We start from the raw sequence: 24,517 nt of genomic DNA, 5'->3' as shown, positions 1-24,517 counted from the left end.
TGTACTTTTTGCAGTGCACCTGAAACTATCGAACATTGTTTTCTCTCCTGCAGCCGCTTTATAAGACAAAGAAAATTATTAGTACACTCATTCACCAAACTTGGGCTAAAGCTACCCTCACCAACCATTCTTTCTTTTGGTGCGACTTGACTGGGATCGAGCCACAGGGATGATTTTCTTGCAATTTACAATTTTATTAGAGATACAAAGAGAGTACCTTGCTGACTTTCTAAAATTATCAATATGTTCTATTATTTCATTTATTTACGTTAACTTATTTTATCAAAATTCTTCACAGTATTTTCATCACACGTCTAAATTACAGTTCTACTCTCACGCTCAACAATTTAAATCTAGTTTGGCTTTACTTCTAACCATATGAAAAACCGCCTGCTTCTTGGCCAATCCCCCATAGTGGGTATGCGCCACTGTCTGGGACACAAGACAGGACAAGACAAAGTTCGCGGTCGGCACGAGGAATCGCTCTGTTTCGCGCCGAGCGAAGCGGCGCATTACTGGGAGCACAGAAAAAGTGGTGCGCCGAACTGTCGGCATCGTTCCGATAGCGGCTTATGCAGCCAGGTACGCAGCACATTGGCATCGTCTGCTGATATTCTTAAGAAACTCGGCGAAGGCTACAGTTCCAAGGATGACATGCTTGCGAAATTCGCTCTCAACAATGAACCACAGAATACACCAACGCTGCACCGCCTGCTTAGTCTGGCCCGCCCGCATAGCCGGCTAGTGAGGAAGTGAAGCTAGGCGCGACTGCAGCGCCATGAAGGCGCGGGCGGGTGGCGGTTCCGCGCAACGGCGCCGAGTTTTAAAACTGAAGCTAGTCTAGTAACGTTGGAGGGTCGTCCTCTCAGTAATAGTAGTAAAAAGGCTTGCCTCGTTGTCTGGGTGGGTCAGACAAACGAGATCACTCACGGGATGCGGCAGGTGCTGTCGTCCAGGCGGTCCAAGGTGTCGGCGTCCCAAGAGAGCTAGTCTCTCCCGGTGGCGCGCTTTTATGCTTTTTTACCTTTTTGCAAGGGGAAGTCCTCCTCGCCCGCTTGATACGTTTTCCTTTCCCGTGAGCCGCGTAGGGGAAGAGGGGTACGCGCGTCATCAGAGCGACGGAGAAAGGGAGGGCGCGTAGTGCCTCTTTCCCTTGTCTACGCCGGCCTGACCCGTCGCCACGTGTGAACGGGACGCCGCGGGTACGCGCGGGAGGAAATGGAGGCGGGTGCTCCCCACAAAGAACAGGTACTAACTAGGATGCATGATGGTCGTATTGCACAAACTGATAATGATCAGAGAGGTAATTATAAATCCATCGTACCAGTGGTCCATCGCCAAATATTTTAATTTTAATTTAAAAGTTGAAGGCCCCTCGCCTTCACTCAGGGGGTCCGCGAGCCGCTACCAGCACGACAGAGGACCAGTGGTGCAAAGAACAAAAACCGCTTTAATTTGCGATAATATGAAACACTCAAACAATTACCGCAGCCTCGTGGCCAAAGAAGCAATGAAGCAAACAGCAAAGAAGCAAAGCAGCAAAAAGCAGTAAAAGAGCGAGGCAACAAAATATACAAGCCAAAGAGAGCGACGAAAGAACGGCCGTTACAAACCATCAACCAACACAATCGTTCGGTCGATAAAAGAATGCATAAAGCGCAGAAAGCAAGCAAGCACCGAACCAGGCGCGCAAGCACAGTTCCAAAAGCGAACAACAAGAGCACTCTTTCCGCGGACACAAAGCAAAAACGCTTTCCCTTTGCTCTGCAGCATGCTCGGAAAAAAACCTCGACGGGCCACGCCTCACCAGCGCCTCCCCAGGCCCGCGCCCCCAGAAAAAAGCGCCGAGTGCAGTCTCCGCTGCCTTCTTATCGGGCAGCCGCCTTCCCGGCAGTCCCCGCGCGAGTTCTTACGATACCGCGATCGATGCGCATGCTCCATGCGACGAGTGCCGTTGTGGCGCGCGTTTCGATTGCTTCCCCCATGCGAGCTGCAGAAGGGGCCAAGTGCCCGACAAAGTGGAGTTTTAATTTTAAAGTGGAGTTTAGTATGAGAGACTCTGTCAAAAGCCTTCGATAGATCCAGGAAAAGGGCATCGATTTGCGACTGATTATCGAGGCTTTGTGCAAAATCAAGCATAATTTCTACTAGCTGCGTAGCATTTGACAAGCCACTACGAAATCCATGTTGGCTTCTGTGGAGTATGTTATTGACTTCGACAAAATTTGACGGAAATTTCAAAATGATGTGCTGCAGTAATTTGCAGCATGTACATGTCAGCGATATTGGTCGATAATTAGCTGCCGATAAAAAATTGCCAGATTTATGCACCGGAATTATTTTCGCTACTTTCTACTCAGCAGAAAGGCTACACTGATCGATTGATTTTTGATATATCAGGCAGAGGTATTTACTTATAGGCTCGGCATACTGCTTGAGAAATTTGTTCGGGATTCCATCTGGTCCATCACATTTCTTATCATCCATCCCGCCTCGCTCCAGCATTGTTATTTCTGTCAGCACTGAAACACCCACTGACATAGAAGGCGTCATCGAGGGCGACCAACATCTATGGCTCGACCGTGAAATTTGTGTTGCAAGGGGGATCGCTCGAATCCAAGGAGGGAAAGCGGACGTGATGCTAATCAACTTTAGCCAGCAGTTCAGGCACATCAACAAGGGCATGACAATCGCATACCTCAAAGAAAAAGTGGAAACCAGCAATGCGGGTCTCCTCTTGGATTCTGCCACATCTACCTCGACGACCATAGTTTCCAAACCAGTCTTCGACAAAAATCCAAGTCCCCCTGAGTAAGCATCAACAGATCAGAAGTCTTCTCCAACTATACAAAGACTGCTTTTCGACGTCATTGAGGATTCGACAAACACCAGTCACAAAGCATAGCATAATAACTGAAGAGTGCACTCGACCACTCGGCCAGAGCCCTTACCAAGTTTCGATGCGAGAATGTGAAGCTATTAGGCAACAAGTCGCCGACTGCGCGACGACATCATCTGCGCAATGACATCATCCAGCAGTTGAAAAGCCCGTGGGCATCTCCTGTAGTCTTGGTGAAGAGAAAGGAGTGAACCCTATGTTTCTGCATCGATTATCATCAACTGAACAAGATGACAAAAGACGTATAGACCCTCCCACAGATAGACAATGCACTGGAATAGGTCTGCAACGCTAAATACTTTTCGTCGATGGACCTCAAGTCTGGCTACTGGCAAACAGAAGTCGAAGAAAGAGATTGCGAAAAGACCACCTTCATCACGCCAGACGGCCTCTATGAGTTCAAGGTGATGTCATTTTGACTGTGCTAGGTGCCTGCAATTATCCAGCGCATGATAGACACGCACCTAGCATGATTGAAATGACAGACCTGTTTTGTTTACTTGGATGACATCATCGTCTTTGCCGGAAATTTCGACAATCACCTTAGGTGGCTTGCAAAAGTACTAGAGGCCATCAAGTCATCAGGGCTCACTCTGAAACCGGAAAAGTGCCGCTTTGATTACGATGAGCTTCTGTTCCTAGGCCACGTCATCAGCAAATCTGAAGTCCGCCCTGACCCACAGAAGACAGCTGCCATCACAAAGTTCTCGCAGCCCACCGACAAGAAGGCAGTGCGTAGATTCCTTGGCATGTGTGCCTATTACAGGCGCTTTGTCAAGGACTTTTCACGCATGGCTGAGCCGCTGACACATCTAACCAAATGTGACATCGAGTTGAAGTGGGAAATGCCGCACGCCAACGCATTTCAAGAACTCAAAAGATGCATGCAGTCGCCGCCAGTACTTGCGCACTTCGACCAGGACCCCGATACCGAAATCCACACTGACGCCAGTAGCCTAGGCCTCGGTGCCATCCTAGTCTAGAGGAAAGACGGACTTGAACGGGTGATAGCTTATGCGAACCGGTCGCTGTCAAAAGCGAAAGGCAATTATTTTACGACTGAAAAGGAATGCCTTGCCATCTTTTGGGCTACAGCAAACATATGGTTTTACCTATATGGCAGGCCATTCAAAGTTATCAGCCTGGTTACGCCCCAAAGGCCTCTCCCATACTTCTCCAACTAGCAGATTGGGATGGATTTGTTGGGACCATTTCCGACATCAACACTGGAAATAAGTAGATCGTCGTAGCGACGGACTACCTCACCCGCTTCGCTGAAACTAAAGCTCTGCCGAAAGGAAGCGCCGCTGAAGTGGCGAAATTCATCGTCGAGAACATCCTGCTGCAACATGGCGCCCCAGAAGTCCTCATCACCAACAGAGGAACGGCCTTTACAGCGGAGCTCACCCAAACCATTCTGCAATACAGCCAGACAAGCCACAGGCGGACAACTGCCTACCATCCGCAGAAGAATGGTCTCACGGAGCGCCTGAACAAGACCCTCGCCAACATGCTAGCAATGCACGTTGACATCGAACACAAAACGTGGGACGCGGTCCTGCGGTACGTAACCTTTGATTACAACACGGCAGTGCAAGAAACAACACAGATCACGCTGTTCAGGCTGGTTTACGGCAGGAATCCGAGGACTACTCTTGATACCATGCTGCCGGAAGTCTGCGACGAAGAGAATCTTGACGTTGCCACCTATCTCCAGCGCGCTGAAGAAGCCCGACAGCTTGCCCACCTACCGATAAAAGCGAGATAATAGCTAACAAAATAATAGCGGCGTAAAAGCTTCTTGCTTTTACGCCGCTATTTCGGACCCTACAAGATCATCCGACACATTGGTGCACTCGATTACAAGGTTGTGCCACACGGCATTTTGCAATCACAACGCCACCATTCACAGCAAGCCACACTGAACGCAGCCTTGATGAAGGTTGCTTGCTGCGGGGATACATAGTTGTTATCCCTAAATCTCTGCAAGGCAGAGTCTTGGCTCTTCTTCATGCTGGGCATCCCGGCATTGAGTAAAGCAAGTTGATACCATCGACAGAAACTCAAGAAACAAGGAGGCCGCGAGAAAGACGAAGTGCCTGGGCTCTCGGTGCCATGTGTGAGCATCTTTCTGGCAGTCTGGCTCCAGTGTCAATGCCGTGTATATAGTGCCTCTTGTCTGCATCTTTCAACACGTGACAATATGGCAAATAATCAATAAACATTTGCAGAGATTAGACTTTCGTGACCACCTGAAAAGAAAACTACCGTCTATAAAAATAAATGTCTAAACAAAATCCGCACATGCTTTTCATAGAATAATGTTTTGGAACATTTTTCTCAAAAAGTGTGGCGCATAACAGTTCAGTGGGCACAAAATAAAAAGGTTAGTGTTATCGGTGCCTGTGTCTAGCCAAGTAACAGATTTCGTACTTCATGAGGCCACAGTGCATACCTGGTGGCAAATGCTCGTTTTTTGTTCCGACTCTGCCTTCCCGATAGCATAACTGGCAGTTTCTAGATATTTGTGGGTTGCTGTTCAAGTTGTGTCAGGAAAGTCTTCATTATCTTCTTTGCTGAGACCCAGCAGCTGCTGGAGAAGATCTATGAAGGGGCCAAAGTTAGGGCCTCTTTGAAACTGCAACTGTTCCAAGTAGAGTTGAACCTCGCAATAATGAAATCGGTGGGGAATGCAAAATAATTCACATTCGTGTGAATTTTGTCGTTGCGAAATGACACAGCACAGATAGGTAATGCATCGCAGAACAAAACTTTACCGTCAAAATTTCGTTAGCTTAATTGGCAAGCTTTTCTCGAGGATATAGAACCGCACTGCCAAAAGTACAAAGTGCACTGCATGTGTCGATCAGCAGTGGCAGCACTGCTATGAAGCAGTATTCTCGGCCAATTGCTTTTGGAGACACGATGACGTTTGCGACATTTCGCGTAACTCGGCACAGCACTCCACGCAAGCATTTCTACAGCGCACACTGTCGCCCGTAGATGCCGACGCATCCAGTGCTGAGCGCGAAAGTGATCGCATGTCGTACACCCGAAGGGAATCGATCGAGATTACGGCCTCTTCAAGCAAATCTACGTCCGGCGCCGAATCCGCACACAATGCCTGTTGGGTGTCACTGAAACCAGCGTTCTTAAAACAAGGCATACGTATTCCCGGAGAATCGCTCAGTCATGGCTCGATGCATGACACTCCATGCTGCGACTGCCATCACCAGTGCCACAAACAATTCCACGTCGGCGGGATGTGGATTTCCTCGTTTTTTCCTTCATTTTGCTTGCATCGTCCCATGCTGGTAGTAACATGCATGCCGCTTTGAACGAGTGCTCATCAAACAATATGGCAGCCACGACGTGTTTCTGGCGCACTCAATCACTCCCAGCACTTGGCTGTTTTTGTAAACAAAAATGGAGGTGCCCGCGCAAGTGTAATGTGGTGGTATTTTATGCAAGTTAAGTGCAAAGCAATAGTATTTCAGCACATCTTAGAGCCTGCTAGCATTGTGCAAGTAGGCAATATGTGGGGTTATGCTTAGGCAAATTTCATTGATGCGCGACTGTAGTACAGCGACATTTTCTACGAAATGCATTGAATCGTACGGGCGTTTGCCAGGGATATGAAAATATTTTGTTTCAAGAGTTTCATGGTTTCGTTGTCGCGAGTTTCGACTGTATAGTAAAAATGCCCTGTCCTGCATGTTAGAAAAGTGAAGTTCAGCAGCCACCATTTTCTTACTAATATTCACAACTGCAAGATTGTCAATCTGATGATTTAATAGCATTGTGCTATTTATTTACTGTTAGTGTTCTGATCATGCAACTGTGATGTGGGTTCGCTGTAATCGAGAGCTACATGCATTTTTTTTGAAGCTGTGAAAGGAAAATTGTCACAACCCACACATCTTGGATCACTAAAGGTTGCATCAAAAATCACAATTTTGCTGCAGAAAAAAATCCAAAACTGATTTTGAAATTCTCTCCCATGTCAACCAAATGGAAAGTGGTATATATCTGATAAACCAATTCAACGTGTTGTTGAAATCGGCAATCAAAATCAAAGCGACCAATCTGAATAGCTGCAGTAACAAAAGAGCTCGGTGACAACTATTTTTCATCCCCCTTCTTTGCCACTGTTTTGCAGGTACTTCTTGCAAACCAAAATATGTAACACACTATCAATAGTTTGCAAATTTTCAGCGAGTTCTTTAGATTCATAAACTTGCATGACTCAAATCTAATAACTGGTACCAGAACAAAATCATGTGCTTCAAGTGCAGTGCACCGAGATGAGGCATGGGCATTTCACGAACTGGCCAGGTGAGAATCGCTGCTGGCAAAAGCACTTTACCTGGCTCCACATGGTAACCAACCCTGCAGTGCAAGTCGGAAGTATGGCACCCTGTAAAGGCGTGCACCGGGCACCATGTGAGGCCACCTGTTTGGCTGGCACTCACCGGGCTTGCGAGTCCCACCACAGCTCCACGCACTGCACGGCAGCCACGGGGTGGCCGCAGAACTCGGCAGCCTGAGCCGCCTGCAGGAAGTTGAGGCGGCTGAGCCGCAGGCCCTCCCACAGCGTCCTGGCCCTGCGAGAGGCCGCCCCTCCACAGCTTCACATACACACGGCCAATTTCGAAATGCAAAGTGCATGCGCATCAGGCCCCACAGAACAGATCTCATCTTTGATTTCTTGAAAGGCAGAAAATAGATTTTATATATTGCCACTAGGTGCCACTGTAAGCTTGTGGGATAGTGCATGCTCTCCAAGATTCGCACCACCTTACCAAGGTTGCCATTTTGCATTGCCAGGCCTCAATAATTTATACCAAACTGGTGGAGGTATCAGCATTAAGTACTAGAAGAATACCTAAACAAAACATTATTTTTTTCAAAGATTCATTATTAGAATTACACTGTTTTCATCCATAACCACATCCCTTACAGTACTGCTTGTTGAAATACTACTCTCATCTTTTATTTATTCGCCACTTACAAAACTGATCAATAAACATTGTTACCAACACCAGTTTTTACTTTTACGCTGCCTGTCAAAGCAACATTCTTGCAATCAGGACTTGTAGTTGGTGATTCGTGAGTCATCCATGCACGATACAGACAACACAAAGAGAAGTGGGTGCTTACTTTCACCATATCTTATTTCAATGATATTTCACAGCACAATTTTATGACAAACTTGTTCAGCAATCACCTCCCAATTTCGTTTTATAAATTTTGAAGGGAATCAAGCTGTACAAAAAAAATATCACAGTTTTGCCACAGGGCAAAGCAATGAATGTGATTGGAACATGTTAGAATGTCACAGGAAGTGTAAGACTCATAGCTGCCAAGGAAGTATGAACTGAAGTAAATGTAAGCTAAGTAAAAACGAGCTGTTATGCTAGTGGTACTCTGTTTGAATCCTGAAATCAGACAAGTTCGTTTATGTTTATCAATTAAAGCCAAGAGACTTTACCACCACTTTTCTGTGTCAAGTAAACCTCTTTCCTGGGCCGGAGGCAGTGCACAGCCGCGCCAATAAAATTTGCAGGTTCGAGCTGCATTATCCTGCTCACTTGCCTTTGGTCGCTTAATTATAGATGCTAATCCGAAAATAAAAGCTCACAGTTTCAGGCTAAAATTTTACCTTTGGCTGTGTACTAGTATCATGACGTGCCGTAATATAATTAAAAACAAATAATTTAGGCTTTCTTTTCGAACTAGCAACAGAAAAAAAGACAAACAATATCTGCATGGCAAAATTACCCACCTTAGATAGCACTGTGAGGGAACAAAGCACTTTGCATATTCTTCGCTATTTGGTAACATTGCCTCGTGCCCATGGCAAGATGGCAGTGGCCTGGCTTCACTTTGTGTGTGGCAATGCAGCAACAAATCCAGGCCTTAAGTTTAACACAGAGAGATTGGGAATTTGGACCTTTAATGAAGAAATGAGTGATTACGTAGTGTCGATTCAACAGCAAGTCACGCCCATAGTCGAGCAATATAAATACCTTGGCATATACATAAACGAAGCAAAGACTTACTCAAGTACCCACCAAGATAACGAAGCATAGATCACTTAGGGGCCACAATAAATATGAGGTGTTGCGTGAAATCTAGAAAGGTGTAATGGTGCCAGCGCTAACATTTGTGAATGCCATTCTGTACTTCAAATCGGATAACTTGTCGGGATTGGAAGTTTACCAAAGATCGGTAGGCCAGTCAGATTTGGGAGCCCACGGCAAAACCACAAATCAAGCAGCGCAGGGTGATATGGGTTGGACCTTTTTTGAAGTCAGAGAAGCACAGAGCAAAATTAGCTTTGAAGAAAGACTCAAGAACATTGATTAAAATAAATACGTACAGAAGCATCTGTACCCGAAAAGTGTGGCCACACTGTGGTGGAAGAGGTCAAGAAAGTTGGCACCCAAGCACAGGGTAACTGATAGTATAAATGGACAACCACCAGTCATCAAAAAGAAAGCGAGAGAAACAGAAACAGCCAATTGGGTGCAAGGAATGAAAGAATAAAGACCATGGAGATTTACAAGAATTTACAAGAATAACGAAAACATACCGGAGCAAATACTCGCAACAAGATGAGGCATGTGAATGTCGCCGCAAAAATCTGGGGACCACTCGGCAGCACATCCCGATGGAATGCGAACTGAGCGAGTCCAGCAGAGAGCATGCACCTTCCAGAAGCACTTGAATTTAAAGTGGACGGAAGCATCAACTGGTCAGCAGTCAAGACAAGCAAGAGACATTTAAAGAATTGATGGGAAAAAACAAACAAAAAGCAGGTAAGAGATTGGTACAACCAGACCTGTGATAGGCATAGGTAGTGGCACAAGGCAGATAGAAAAATTTTGAGGAAGAGAAAAAAGATTAAGGATGTGTGCACAAAAATGCTAGAATGAAAAGCGTGTACAGCGCATGCCTGATTACCACAGACAGGCTGGGTGACTATTAGTCACCACACCGTTTCAAAGGGGATGCCCCTAAATCAATGCAAATTGAGTTTACCAATTAACCACTTGACTAATGTCCCACATGCACAAACAGCAGCAAGGTTCCATTGTTTACTAAGGCATGCTGGGTGGTCACATGCTAAGAAAAAATATGCATATCAAAGTGGGCACAAGCAGGCTTTAATTTTGCAGCCTGTGAGAAAGAGATGCCACTCACTTTGCATCTCGGCGAACCACCATGCGTTCCACAGCTGACATCATAACAGCCACAGATGACCGACAGCAGTAGACCAGGCCGCTGGTGAAGTCGGTGCTCACTGCGTGAATAGTACAAACTGCCATCAGCCACAGCAAAGAAAAATCTTGTGGCAATTATGAATGCTTCAACATGGTGGACAATGCATACAATAGGACAAACAAACAGGACAGATGTTCCAGGCTGTTTTACACTTGTTAACTATACATACTTCTTTAGGGCACACAAAACATACATCACAGCGAGAACACGACACACATAAGTGCTTGTGCATGCGGCATTCATTCTGTGGCGTCTGTTGTTTTTTGCGCCGTAAAGAAGAATGTATGGGTGTGTACGGTTAAGAATGCTGGTGCATGTCTGCGGACCCCTTTTAATATTGCCTAAAAATATCAATTTTTGGTTGTCTGGGTCCCCAGGACCACAAAACCAATATACAAACACACACATAAAACACACACACACAAAAGCACAGCGGGCATTGACAAAATGTTATTACTGAGCAGTTTTGGTGCAGTTATTTTAGGGAAAAAAAGCGAAAATATGTTTTCATTGTTTCAATATGTTTCATTTTAGCTCAGATGGTAGAGCGGCTGCCCCGGAAAGGCGGTGGTCCCGGGTTCGAGTCCCGGACCAGGACCAATTTTTCTTCAACTATGAAGCGTTTCTTTCGAGGAACCCGTATGGGTTTCCTTTGTAGCAATTGCTACGTACGGGTGGATGTCTGATTTTCCCTATATTCATTGTTAAATAATGATGAAATTTTAGGTTTTCTTGCTCCAAGTATGTAAAAGTCACAATTTTCAAAATTTCCCAGCACGTTGCCACAATTAGCCAGCAAGTGTGCTAAATATAATTGCCAAGAGGGACCAGCAATGCTTAAGTAAAGGCATGTCTATAAAAATGTAATATTTTATAGATAAATTTAATAGAAAGGCCATCTTCTATATTCTTTAGACTCTCCAGAATAAAAGCCAAGCATGTGTCCTACCTTAATATGTAAAAACACGCTGCATTATTTTTGTGAGATCAGAGTTATAAAGACAGAAATGTGACGAAATTGACGTCAACTTCCCAACCACAGGAATGAGTGAGCGTGTAGCTGTAGTTGCCAGGGTCATTACTTTTAGGCAGTAAATGTGTTCCGTTGTGGTCAGGACAAAAAAAGAGAAACAAAGAGTTGATTTGCAAATTATTACTACGTTCTCTCATGTAAATCACAAAAACTTCAACCTGGGTCCCAGCTACTCACCACGCTGTGATGCCCAATAGGGCCAGCTTTCAGCATTTTGTGCATATCTTGCACAAAACATCTTGCACAAAGCAGGAGGGCGGAGGAGATCTAATACCGTATCTTTGTCGCTGCCCATGGCATGGCAGTCATCTGATTACACAGACTGCAGTAAAAGGCAGTGCTGCCCACTGTAGCCCCACCCTGCTGGTCCACAGCTGTATGAAAGGAAAAATACAAAAGAAAAAAAAAGACAGCTCTACACAGTTCCGAAAGGCTGACGTCATAACAGAATGGCAGCTTCCACGACCAATCCTCGTAGACTACACGGCAGTCCTCCACTGAACAACCTATGTGAGCATCGTGTGCGTTGTGTACTCCACAGAAATTGGTGGCTGAGTGGTACGCTCGCTGAGTACAGCGAGTGTTTTACACTGATTATCTGAATAGGCATAATGTAATAAGATTTAATTACAAAAGTGATAATCATCGCACGGGTTGTTGTCATCGTCTTCGAGCTGCCACTCAAAAACACAAGGTGCATCTAGTCGGCCCTGGGTGTGAAATGGAGCCATCCCGGCAACTCGAAGAGAAGGAAAGATGAGGGGTTTGTACTGTGGCTTCAAGTGGCTAGCATGTGCTTTCCCACGACCCCAGACAATAAAGGTCCAGCGATGGTGTGACGGGCTCACCGATATAGCTCCCAGGCGAGGTGGCGTTGATAATACACAATGACTATGGTACTGTGCAAGTAGTTTAGAAGAACGGGGATGGAAGTGGCCAAGGAAGTTTTGGAGCAGCTCAGGGAGCAGCAAATATGGCACTTTGGAGCAAGTTTGGAGCATGAATTGTTCATTTTGGAATGGTAAATACATGTCTTGGAACAGTTTGTTGAAGGTCAAACCCGCAAAGGGCGGACAAATTAGCGGATCTCTTAAACATGTAGGGGCCCCATACCTATTGGCGACAAGGTCGCCTAGCCGCCTGCGGGATTATCTTACTGAGCTATGTCTTATGCTTGGCTGCGGCAGCCAAAAGTTTAAATCCCTACCCCCCCCCCCCCCCCCACCTCTTACTTTGTTTTCCCCGATGGTGTATCTGCGGATGACATCCTCCAGTGCACTACATCTGCAGGCTTGGAGTGGTGCCTGATACCGGCGAAAGATGCCGAGAGCAAGTGGGGCTATACTAATCCAGGTACAACCAAATTAGGAAGGCCCACAAAGCTTGAACAAAGACACTCCCTCACCAGAACAGGAATTGGCCTCCCTGGTGCAGTATTCGGCCACAACCTCCCTAATGAAATGATCTCCTCAATGAAATGACCCTCAGTCCCCAGCGGCTGTGGAGCACCTGACCAAGGCGGCGGTCAGACTTGCAACGCAGCAGAGGGTGCTAAGAATACCCGAGTCCGGACAGACCACGAATGGAAACTGACCCTTGCAACATTTAACACGCGAACCATCTCGAGTGAGGCTAGCTTAGCAGGACTCTTTGAGCAATTATCAGAGATTGTTTCGGATATTATCGGCCTTAGTGAGATTAGAAGAACTGGTGAGGCTTACACACTGCTGAATAATGGCCATGTCCTCTGCTATAGAGGTCTCCCGGATAAGAAGCAATACGGGGTGATGATTAAAATTTATCGGCGCAAGCGACCAATAGGATTCCTAATCCATAAGGACATAGCGGGCAACATAGATGAATTCTACAGCATAAATAAGAAGGTAACAGTAGTTGTAGCAGTTCCTGAGGGGGTCCATGGTGCAGGACGAATTAACTAAGCAGGAAAGAGGCAACATCAAGCGCTGTAGCTGCGAGAAGGGTGGCAGTTTTGGTGCATAGTGCAAGGTGGTCGACTGCCACAATGGCCCAGTGGTTTCCAGCTGATGTCAGGGGAAGGGGCTCATACAGATTGATGCCGACCGGCCCAGACGGCCGGGTAGGGCAAGGTAAAGGTTGCACAATGGCTGGCGAGAGGTGGGGTGAAGGTTTCCAGCGATGAAATTCCGGGTAAGAGTTGACAAACTTCTGAACGTAGCTGTACATTCCTCACTAGTAGTACCGCTGAAGAAGGCGCTGGCACGTTTTGAAAACTCCCCACTGTGCACACTGTGAATCTGTGAGGAGAAGACTGCTGAGCTGTTGCTGCTTACTCATGACGAGACTTGGATTTATGTCGAAGTCTGGTTCGGGAACTATGGTTGTCGGTGTACATGCGGCAGAATTGGAGAGGACAAAGGCATTGCTGGTTTCCATAATTTCGTTGATGTGCGCGGTTGTTGTGCCCTTGGTGATGTGCTTGAACTCTTGGATGAAGTTGGTTAGCATCACTTCCGCTTTCCCTCCGTGGAGTCGAGCGATCCCTCACGCGACACAAATTTCACAGTCGAGCAGGAGATGTTGGTCGCCCTTGATGACGCCTTCTACGTCAGCGGGTGTTTCGGTGCCGACGGAAATAACAATGCTGGTGCGAAGCGGGATGCTCACTTGATCTTCGAGCACACTAAAGGCCTCGTGACTACGAGAGCTCTCCGGCGGCATCGCTTGATCTTCTCACGGCGTTATCGACTTCGACTTCAGGTCGATGATTGCGCCGTGTTGGTTCAGGAAGTCCCTGCCGAGAATGACGTCTCGTGAACGCCGTTGGAGGATAACGAAGGTGGCAGGGTAAGTCCGGTCACGAACAGTAATTTTTGCCGTTCAGATTCCAGTCGGCATTGACAGCCGTCATCATCATCATCATCATCATCATAATTTATTGGTCCTTAAAGACCCCTCGAAGAGGCATTACAGAAAGGGGGGGGGGGGGGGGGGCATTGAACGCAACAACGTAGGTCACTGTCAAACATTGTCGCAATCAGTGATCAGCAGGATATATACAGAAGAAAAAGTACAAAAACCCTTTAAATAAGCATTAACAAGTATAAAAATAGCAAACAGTAAAGGATAAACAGAGGTAAACAGAAGCCAGCAAGAATTTTCACATCACGTTTTCAAATAGAATGACAGCAACTGCCAGAACTTATATGGATCGCGTTCTATTACAATATGGTCTGGTAATGAATTCCATTCTTCAATTGCATGAGGCAGGAATGACTTGTTAAATGCATTAGAGGCACCGTGCAGACACAGAATGCTCATGGAGTTGAAAATACAGCATGATGTTCAAAGAGGTGGAAGCAGGAGAGAGTCCCGAAGCGAAGGAAAACAGAAGTATAGCTTATGAAATAATGACAAACAGTCCTCCTGTGGTCCGAATTTGAGAGCCTTCCCATGGAGTCTTAGCTTTCTTCAACTGGGCGGCGATGGGTCCACTCATGATGGAGTAATCAGCTCCCGACGGAGTAATCGGCTCCTACTAAAGCGGTGACTGCATGGAAGTTGAGAAGCACACCAAGGTCGGTGGTTCTTTGTCATGTGTTGCAGTTTGGTCTTGGCATCAGATCGCGGCTATGTCACATTGACCTGTGGCTGAAGTGTCGCATCGTCAGGTCTTGTTTTGTCAGCACATTCTTTGCTTCTAGGCTTCGTCGGGATGGCGGCGTCTTGTTGATATGACAGAGAGGTAGTCTTTTCGGCGTCTTCATTGGTGGCGGAGGATTTTCGCTACTTTGACGAACAGCAACCGCACCACCGCAGCTGCGTCGGTTGCTGCTTTTAGTTATCCGGATATGGGCTGAGGGACCGGCCCTGGGCTGAGGCAGTGTATGGATGGCGCTGCAGTGACAGGTAGCGGCCTGGCGACGGCAAATGGGATGGACTTCGAGGGCTCCACTGAGTAGTGGCGAGGCAGTCGGCGATGTCAGAAGGGCGTTCACCTTCCCGAGGGCGCAGTGCGTTGACGGCGAGCCCTTGGAGTCCCAAGTCGCGGTATGGGCATCGGTGGTATACATGGCCGGGGGCGTGCCAAATGTCTGCCTTCCTCTGGGTGTTTCCTTGGCCAACAGGTGGGCAGGGTGTCTTGGCCACAATCTTCTTGGCCGTCTCAGGTAGAAGTCCATGCTCAGGGGGCAGCTGCTGCAGTCGGCGGCTTGCTCGATGATCCAGGACGACGTTGGTGTTTTCTTTGCAGTCCAGGCTTGGATCACATCTTGTCAGGGGCGTCTGGCACATAGATGAACTAGCACTTTCACCAGATGTCACATGGTAGTGACGGTGAAGAAAGCAGAAAGACTGAGTGGTGAAACTAGTGTTTTCTTGGGCGAACCTGTGCTCTCAAAAACAGGCTACGCTCAAAGCACAATGATAGCGGCAAACACAGTCGGCAATAGGCGAAAATCTGATCAGCGGATCAAGCATCTCAGCTTTCATACACGAGCCATTGAACGTTCCAGAGTAATTGATGGTGCCCACGTATCTTCCAAAAAGTACTACACCATTCGCATCGCGCATACATGCAATCGGAATACACAAGCTTCGATGACAACAAACAGCAGATCAATAACATTTCAGAAACTTCCAACACATGCAGGCGCGTCCTGCACTGAACAATAACATTTGTTAGATGATGAAACGCGGTTATTCGATAGACAAGTACATGCGCCAATATACTCTTCTGCTTAACACAGATGTATTGCAGCAAAGCCAAGATAAAACAAAAAAGAAGAAAAGAAGAACAGCCGTCATTGTGCAACACATTCTTCTTGCTAAGAAATCGGGTGTCCGTTAGATTTCTACTGTGTTTAGGAGCTTTATTGTCATTTCCAAATTAGTTTTCTATATTGTACACATAGAAAGTGGGTGCACATATGATTTGAAGGCATGTTAGAATTGCGAAAATGCTGTCAAATGAATCCGGAATTTGTCATTTTTTCTGCATCTATTCAACCAGCTGGATTATTCGACCGTCGGGGAAGTCGACTGTACGGCGTATATCCATCAGAAGTTCACCTCCCAATCGGTGTCACTTTAGCTTCTATCCCCCCCGCCTGCCGCCAGTTTTGAAAACAGTCGCAACTACCTGTGGTATGACAACATACCTGGCTCAGGGATGATGGTCGACTGGCTTCCTTTGGAGGAGCCATCGTCCTTGACCTGTGCTTGGGCGTGGCGTTCCAGAAAGATGGCCATGCCCGACACGACTGCACTCCAGTGGCTGCTTCCCTCATCTGCCGACAATGTCTCTACCACCAGCGGAAAGAGCAGCTCGCACAGGTCCACCTGGTCACAACATTTGTCGGGAAGGGTGGCGAATTTGGGCTTGCTGGCATGCGGTCGAGCACAGGGAAACATGAACTCGGCAAAAAAATGCACACACAGGCACTACTAACAACAGTGATCTTTAATTTCATTGCCAAGCCAAACAAAATTACCTTCATTTAATGATGTCATAGGTCATGTGGATCACTTTACAAGAAAAAAAAACTAAGAAAACGAACAAAAAGGGCACCCGAAAGAACTCCGAAATATCAAACCGTCATAGCATTCACAGAAAATTCAATTCCTTGTCAGTCAAGGTTCGGGAAGTTTTACCGATACACACGTCACCAAAACAGTAAACTTGCACAGCTTTAATTATCAGGCAAGTGACTTCACATTTTTTCTGCCTATGATAAGTGTTTTATCAAAAAGGGGTTCGCGCCCACACCTCTGGCAATACAGTGCAAGAAAACCATCAGGTGGGGTTTTAATGGCCTCATTGCTATGCTCTCTGAGCCACTAATTTATGTAATGTACCGTTTGTCCATCTGGTTACAGGACAATACCATAGATGACACACATTCTGCACTCAGCAAATGTTTTTCTGCACTTTCTTTTTTTTTTGACAACTAGCCTTCACACTCATTGCAGATTTTTTACACGAACTGCCCAGTTTACTGGGTGCTGAAATAACAACTTGAACTCATGCAGCAAGTTTGTTAAGCTGTGAGATACCTTGTAGGTGTAATGCTGAATTTTGTTCTCAAAAGTCGGGCAAGCTTCTGCGTTAGGCCCACTATAACTTGCATTTAGACGGCGGGGTAATCCTTCTGCTACAGAAAGCATAAAGTCAGATGGATAGCCAGCTTCTAGGAGCCATGAGGCTTGCCAATTGGAACTTGCCTCCTTTAAATGTTGGAAGGACTTAATAAGTGCATTATCAAAGCACATCTTAGTAATGCCCCTTTCATATAGGTTAGAATGATTGGAATTGAAGGCGAGCGCCTTATTTTATCTGGGCTCATAACACCAGCTAGTAAGGTGATCAGTGAACACAAATGAAAGGTATCTGTATAGCGCAACAAAACAAGGACACAAGAAGAAACGAAGATGCCAACAAGCGGTGTCCGTGTTTTGTTTCACTATACAGATACCTTTCAATGATGACCGACCAACAAGCCCATATCACCACCCTCAGTGAACACAAATTTAACATCTAAGAATCTGATTATATCTAATTACATTTCAACTATCAATACGAGGAGACAAAGGCAATTGCACATAATCGATACAATGGTGTCACAAACATGTTGCAAACACATATGACTGCAGTGTTGCATGCACACATACAGACACACCTGAGCAGTAGTCAGCATGCCCCACCATGGTGCATAGAGTGGTCGGAGCAGAACCATAGATCAAGCCAATGGTTTTGCTTCGGCCTCATCTAGTGCACCATCCAAGTGTGAGGCCTGCGATGCCACCATTCTTCACATAATAAAATGCCTCGTAGCTGCCAGAGTGCTGTTCATTCTGCGCAGTAGTTGCCTCGCATGCTGCAATGTGCCAACGTGTCGGGCCTTGCATACTCTGTTCAACATCTATCTGAGGAGCTCTGGCGCAACGCAAAACATTTTTACTGTGTTAGATGCTTCGCCTTTCGGATGACACAACCCCTTCTTTTATTTCAGCCTACCGGATAACTTAATCGGTACCATCATCCCTGACGAGGTGGGCTGTGCAGACTAATTCCATCTGTTGTTTCACCTGCCATGTGCCTTGCTGAACATTGAGCCTGCTGTGAAGCTCCTTAGAGCATTTATTTCTGCTAGCATCCGCCATTCGTGAGCTGATACCAGAAGTGCCAAGCCCCAGCTGTGCAAAGAGAAAGTCACTAACCGCCATCGCACAGAGAGGCAGCAGAGCGCACAAGACAGGGTCCTCGCAGCACCGAATCATTGCGCAGACCAGATTGGTGATCCAGACATTATGGTCGCAGGTCACCCCGGGTGCCCACAACTCCAAATCGGACAGGTCGGTTCCACTGAACGGGCCCTCCAGTGGGCACACCTGTAGGTCCAATTAGTACTCACATGCTTAAACGGAGACAATGCAATGGTGGATGGCATAACATTATTTATCTATTTATTTATCACTTTAGCCACAGCACCACGAATGGCATTACAGTGGGGGGAATACAGTACAATGAAGGGGGAAAAAATACATGTGAATTTTCATTTGCACAAAACATTGCAATAACACACACATAAAAATAAACTCTGCAAGAAAAAAGCATAGGAATAGAAAGCAATAATTTTAGCATAAACATACATATGTCACAGGGCCTAGAATACATTCTTTGTATTCAATAGAATTCACTTTCGCATTAATTACATTGCCCACGTAAAGGCACTACTGGAGCAACATGAAAAAGTTATTTCCGGTGGAGGCGACAACTTCTCGTGGTAGTTGGTTCAGCACACACTCTGCTCCATGCATCGCAAAAACAAACTTCTGCTGTGCCAACCTAAGTTCAACCTCGGACAGCCTAGCATTTGTTATAGGCTGTGGACAAAGGCTTGGCATGCACTCTTTATGCACAGTCGACCACATCCAGGCAATTCAGAAAAAGAAGGCACTGAAATGAAGCAGCATCCCTGAGCTCTGGTCACGTTCAACTGTGGCCAATAAGACAGCAAAACGGATGCACCTACAGCCCCCATGACTTGTCCACAATGTGGCTACCTGCTCTAGCAGCAATTACATCTGCCAAGCCTCCTGATTGCACAAGCAGTGCTCACAAAGCCAGCTGGCCATTGCTCAAAACAGACAACAGGTCTTGTGTAACCTCCATACCTGCCGTCTTTGGGAACTCAAAATTCGATATTCGTCGAGTGCGGAGAGGGGTGGAGAAAAGCGATGACAAAGAAGAAAAAATGTTCGCTCTTTTCTATTTCTGGGCCAGAGCAACTCCCCTGAGTGGCTGCCAGTACAGTCATTAGATATCTGCATACACAGTAGTCGCTACTCTGTTCTTTACGGTCACTTCATCATGACATCTGGTGGAGGTGCTTTGCGTTTATGTACCAGATGCTCCTGCAAAGCTGTGAAAAAACCCCGAACCACGAAGATAAGACCAACATCGTTGCAGACCATCGAGCTCAGGCTTCCAAATCTGCCCATAGAGTATGAACTTCTGCCTGAGAAGACCATGAAGTGCACAGCCACGACTGCCACCCAGATGAGAGCTCGAGAGCCAAGTATACTGATCATGTTGCAGCACCCCAGGGAGCCACCGAGCTTCAGAGGATCGTCATTCGAAGACCCGGAAAGCTGCAATGTAGCAATGCAGCAAGTAGCAATGAAATGCCGATTACGGAGCCTGCCGAACCAAACGACCAAGCATATATCTTGCACTATGACCGAGCTACAGGCATATAGAAATCCTTTCTCTATGCCACAGGCTTCTAGAACACTGTAACCAAGCTAACCTTGGCCCCTGGCTAACCGAGACATGCACAGTGTTGTAGCAGAGCAGTTGACATAGCACCTGCGAGTTGCACAGTTCAGCAGCTCGTAGCGATCTCTCATTCGCTTGGCGTTTCTCAACGTGTAAAAACCCGTCCACGCTTCCGGCACAGCAACTCGCCGCATGCCGTTTGCTGTTCGCGGGCTGCAGTGCGACAACGGTTTTTCTCGCGAACGGCGACATTCCCTTGCCGTAGAGAGGATCGGACCGGGACCCATTTGTGCGGCAGCCATACAGGGAAATGGCCAATGAGCAACCGAGGAATGGACACTCTGGCACCGACGACAACTTCACTGCCGCTGATCGTTCGACGGCACCGATATCGTCGCTAGGCCTTTTCCGGTGCACTTCAAAGCTAAAGCTGACGGCGCTTCGGAATGAATCACCGACTCTCATAAGTCGCAATATTCTCTTACTGTTGTTGTCGCTCTTCGCAATAATTATAATAATCGCAAAATGCACTTCGAGTCGCCAGTTGTTTACCTCTGCTGGCACAGCATGTGTATGCGCGAGCAAACGACAGGGTGTAGTTTTACGTCGCTATTCTTTGTGACCCACGTGACCAAGTCGTGTTGCATTTCCCCTGCTACGACGTCATAGCATCACCCGGAGCCCAGAAACCGAAACCGAAATCGCTCGGTATAATAATGCTATTATTTTATTATTTATCGGGTATATATGAATCCAGAGGTGTGTATTGTGCTTCCTGAAGCAGTATGCAACACTTGAATCAAAGAACGCATGAACGAAAATTTTGGTGTCTTCACCCCTTTTTTAACGTGCACATAAATCTAAGTACACAAGTGTTTTTATGTTTTGCCCCCATCCATATGCAGCCGTCATGGCCGGGATTCAATCCCACGACCTCATCCTTAGCAGCCCAACATCATAGCCACTAAGCAACCACGGCAAATAACAACTGGAACTACGACGCCATGTTGCACCATGTGTACTTTACGCCATGTAAGTCCCTGGGCCACTCCCGTTATTCTTGTGAAGAAAAAAGATAGTACGTGGAGGTTCCACGCTGATTATCGCCGACTGAATGCCATTGCCAAGAAACATCTATCTGCTGCCCCATATTGACGATGCCATCAACTGTCTGCATTCCGCTTCTTACATTTCTTCCGTGGATCTGAGAGCACGATATTGACAAATTCCAATGCACCCAGCTCACAAGAAAAAGATGGCATTCGTTACACCTGATGGGATGTACGAATTCAACGTCATGCCGCTCGGATTGTGCAATGTGCCAGCGACATTCGAAAGATTCATGGATACTATTCTACGAGGTTTGAATGGCAAATTTGCGTCTGCTACCTCGATGATGTCATAAACTTTGGACGCACATTTCAGGAGCACAACACTCGATCGTCTCGCTATTGTACACAACTGTATAAAAAAAGCTGGTCTTGAGCTGAATTTCAAGAAATGCCATTTTGGCGAGTGCCAAACTGTGATGTTAGGACATCTTGTCGATAAGGATGGCACTAAACCCCACCCACAGAAGATGGCAGCCATTGAATCATTTGAGCAACCTAAACCTGTCAAACAGCTTCATAGGGCTCTGCTCATATTTCTGGCTCGCTTCGACGTGGCCAAGACGGCCATACTGCGCACCCTCCGCGCGCATCATCCTGACTCACGTGTTTTGCTGTGGGGACGCCCCCTCGCCTCCTCCCCCGCGCCGGCTTCTCCCGCTGGGATCGCTCCTTTCTCCTGCGGCTGCGTGTCGGCTGCTACAGCACGGCCATCCAATTGCACAGACTGCACGGAACAGGCAGCCCCGCATGTGCGGAATGCGGCGAGGATGAGACACTGGAACACCTTCTCCTGCGTTGCCCATCCTTCGACGTTGAGTGCACCGCGCTCTGTGCTTCATATCGCCGAGTCGGACTACTGTGCAGCACGGAGGGTGATCTCCTATTTCCCGCAGCCCCTGCCTCCATCGCCAAGAGAGCGCTTGCTGCCCTCCTTGGCTTTTGTGACGAGACTCAGCTGAGAGCGCGGCTGTAAGCCCCGCTTTGCTTCTTCTTTAACCTTCTTGTTGTTTTTTTTCCCGCTCTCTTTCATTCTCTCTCTAATCTTTTTCTCCCCACTCCCCTTACCCCGTGCAGTGCTGTTGAGGTGCCTTCCCTTGAGAGAGTTACGGAACTGCACTTTTCTCTTCCTTTCATCTTAAAATCACTACTACTACTACTAATCATATTTCTGGCAGTTCATACCCCGTTTCGCGGATGTCACTCACCCTTTGACGAATCGTCTGCATAAGAAAACTCCGTTTTATTGGACCCCTGAGTGTGAAGCCGCTTTTCACCAGCTGAAGTCTTTGATAACTTCACAGCCAATCCTCTGGCACTTGGATCCTTCGTCACCAACTGAGATTCACACAGATGCAAGTGGCGTCGGCATCGGTGCTGTCCTTGTTCGGCGCTCTAGGAACAACGAATATGTTCTCGCGTACGCAAGCCGTTCTTTAAACAAGCCTGAAAGAAACTGCACTGTGATGGAACAAGAATGTCTAGCATTAGTATTTGCCATGCAGTAGTTTCGCTCGTACATCCATGGTCGCCCATTCACCATCGCCACAGATCACCGCTCTCTGTGCAGGCTGGTCAACCTCCACGACCCGTCCGGTCGCCTCACGCGATGAGCCCTTTCTCTACAGGAATATGTGTTCACTATTTCGTACAAGGGTGGTCGTTGACAGGCTGATGCGGATTGCCTTTCTAGGATGCCACTACGTACGATGGATTGTGAAGTCGACAACATTGATCACGTTATCGCTTACCTTTTGCCTGACTTTCCCAATGCCTTGACATTCGCTGCAGAGCAGCGCAGAGACCCAAGCTTAAAGGCTCTTTTTTCTGTCACACAAGCACCTATAACCTCAGGTTGATTTTGCGTCCGAGATGGTCTTCTTTACAAGAGGAACTTCTCAATGACGGGCACCCCCTTTCTGCTGATGGTTCCGGAGTCTCTGTACACGCGCGTTGTGCACAATGACCTGACCTCAAGTCACTTAGGGACTACGCAAACACTTAGTCGTACCAAAGATTCTGCTGGCCTCAAATGCGCAAAACAATGGACACCTTTGTGGCCAGTTCTACACAGTGCCAGAGCCACACGTGACCTACCTCAGCTCCAGTCGGTCAACTGCAGCCAGTAAAGCCCCCTTGTTCCCCTTGTGAAAAAGTTGGCATAGAACGTTTGTTTTCCTTATATGAGTGCAACTATAGTGGAACTTCGTTTATACATTCCCATTATGTACATTTTCTCAGTGCCAATGTTTGCAACCAAGAACAAACAAAAAATGACCCAATATAGTTATGCTCCCTTTTTACCGGATCATACGTTCCCAAAACACACAATTTTTTAGTCCCAACGTTCAGCACGTTGCCAAACTGCGATCGTATGATACCTTTCCAGCTGCTAGATCCAATGTGAACAAGAAAATGCGTGAAGCACGCGCGATCGAGAACGGTATGTAGCTGCTTGCCGCGGAAGGTCCACCGAAATATACACGCCCGCCTGTCTCCCGTGAAAACGCCGGCGTGCACTCAGTTTCTCATTTCGGTGGCAGCAAATCTTCTGCGGGATTGTCGCATGCAGAATTTATAGCCATCACCGCCACTCTTATTGCGACAAGCGCCATCACCAAACTTCACAGCACGTGGTGCGTAGTGCTGTTGGTAGTGCACTGCATGCTTGATTCAGGGCCCCTTTAACAGAGAAAGTTAGAATTTAGTGACTGTGGGAAGCAGATTTTTTATTTAGTTATTTAATTTTGTAATAAAAATAGTTGCAAAATTTTGTTCAACAAAACTATCAGGTTTACAACTCTGTAGCTCAGCAATGAAACATATCACAATTCCGAAAACTGCATTTATTAATACACTTAAAGCAGACAACAGTTATATATCATACACCCCTGTGATATATATTCCTAATTTGTGAACAGGACGTTTCCAGAACTCTTGAAAAGACTTGCAAATCACTGTATGCTGTAAATTATTATACTAAATTCATTTGCTTTAGATGCTCTAACAGAACTGAACCGCAATATCTGTTTTTGGTGAAGTGTTACGAATTTGTAAACTTCATGCTTCTTTTTCTTCTTTCTTCTTCTTCTTTTTTTAAGCTTACCTATATTCGGATTGCCCGCCAGGGGGCCGTGGAGTAGCGACGTCTCTCACATGGGCTCCCGCTTCTCGTGCTTGTCACCCCGGAACAAGGCCAGTGACGAACCAAATTTTTGCACCGGTGCGACCGGCAAGACGAGAGAAACCGGCGGACACTAGCCGTTTTCGGGTGAGTGCACTTTTTCACAAGATATCAAGGTTATTCCCGACGACCGCCCGCCCGCCCGGTTAAGCCTAACGCCAGAACCAGCTACGCATGCCGCGCGCCGCGTGAGCACGAGCACACGAGCGCTCGCCCGTGCCGCGGCGACGAGCCCCTACGATGAGCC

The 24,517-nt window shown here is 46.9% G+C and overlaps 1 protein-coding gene across 9 annotated transcripts in view; it reads right to left on the bottom strand.

The window, feature by feature from the left end:
• Positions 1–24,517, bottom strand: part of tefu (Serine/threonine-protein kinase tefu) — a 1,084,056-nt gene that overhangs the window by 435,200 nt on the left and 624,339 nt on the right. For all 9 annotated transcript variants that reach the window (XM_070538252.1, XM_070538256.1, XM_070538258.1 and 6 more), the window contains 4 exons: positions 18,417–18,589; positions 16,358–16,538; positions 10,106–10,205; positions 7,372–7,503 (listed from right to left, as the gene is read on the bottom strand). In XM_070538252.1, coding sequence (XP_070394353.1) covers positions 7,372–7,503; positions 10,106–10,205; positions 16,358–16,538; positions 18,417–18,589 — 586 coding nt within the window. The remainder of the gene's footprint in view (positions 1–7,371; positions 7,504–10,105; positions 10,206–16,357; positions 16,539–18,416; positions 18,590–24,517) is intronic.

This window comes from Dermacentor albipictus, chromosome 5, assembly GCF_038994185.2.
Source record: "Dermacentor albipictus isolate Rhodes 1998 colony chromosome 5, USDA_Dalb.pri_finalv2, whole genome shotgun sequence".
In the NCBI taxonomy this organism is placed as follows: domain Eukaryota; kingdom Metazoa; phylum Arthropoda; class Arachnida; order Ixodida; family Ixodidae; genus Dermacentor; species Dermacentor albipictus.
Note: the sequence above shows the minus strand (reverse complement) of the source record. Positions and strands in the feature narration are given on the sequence as shown.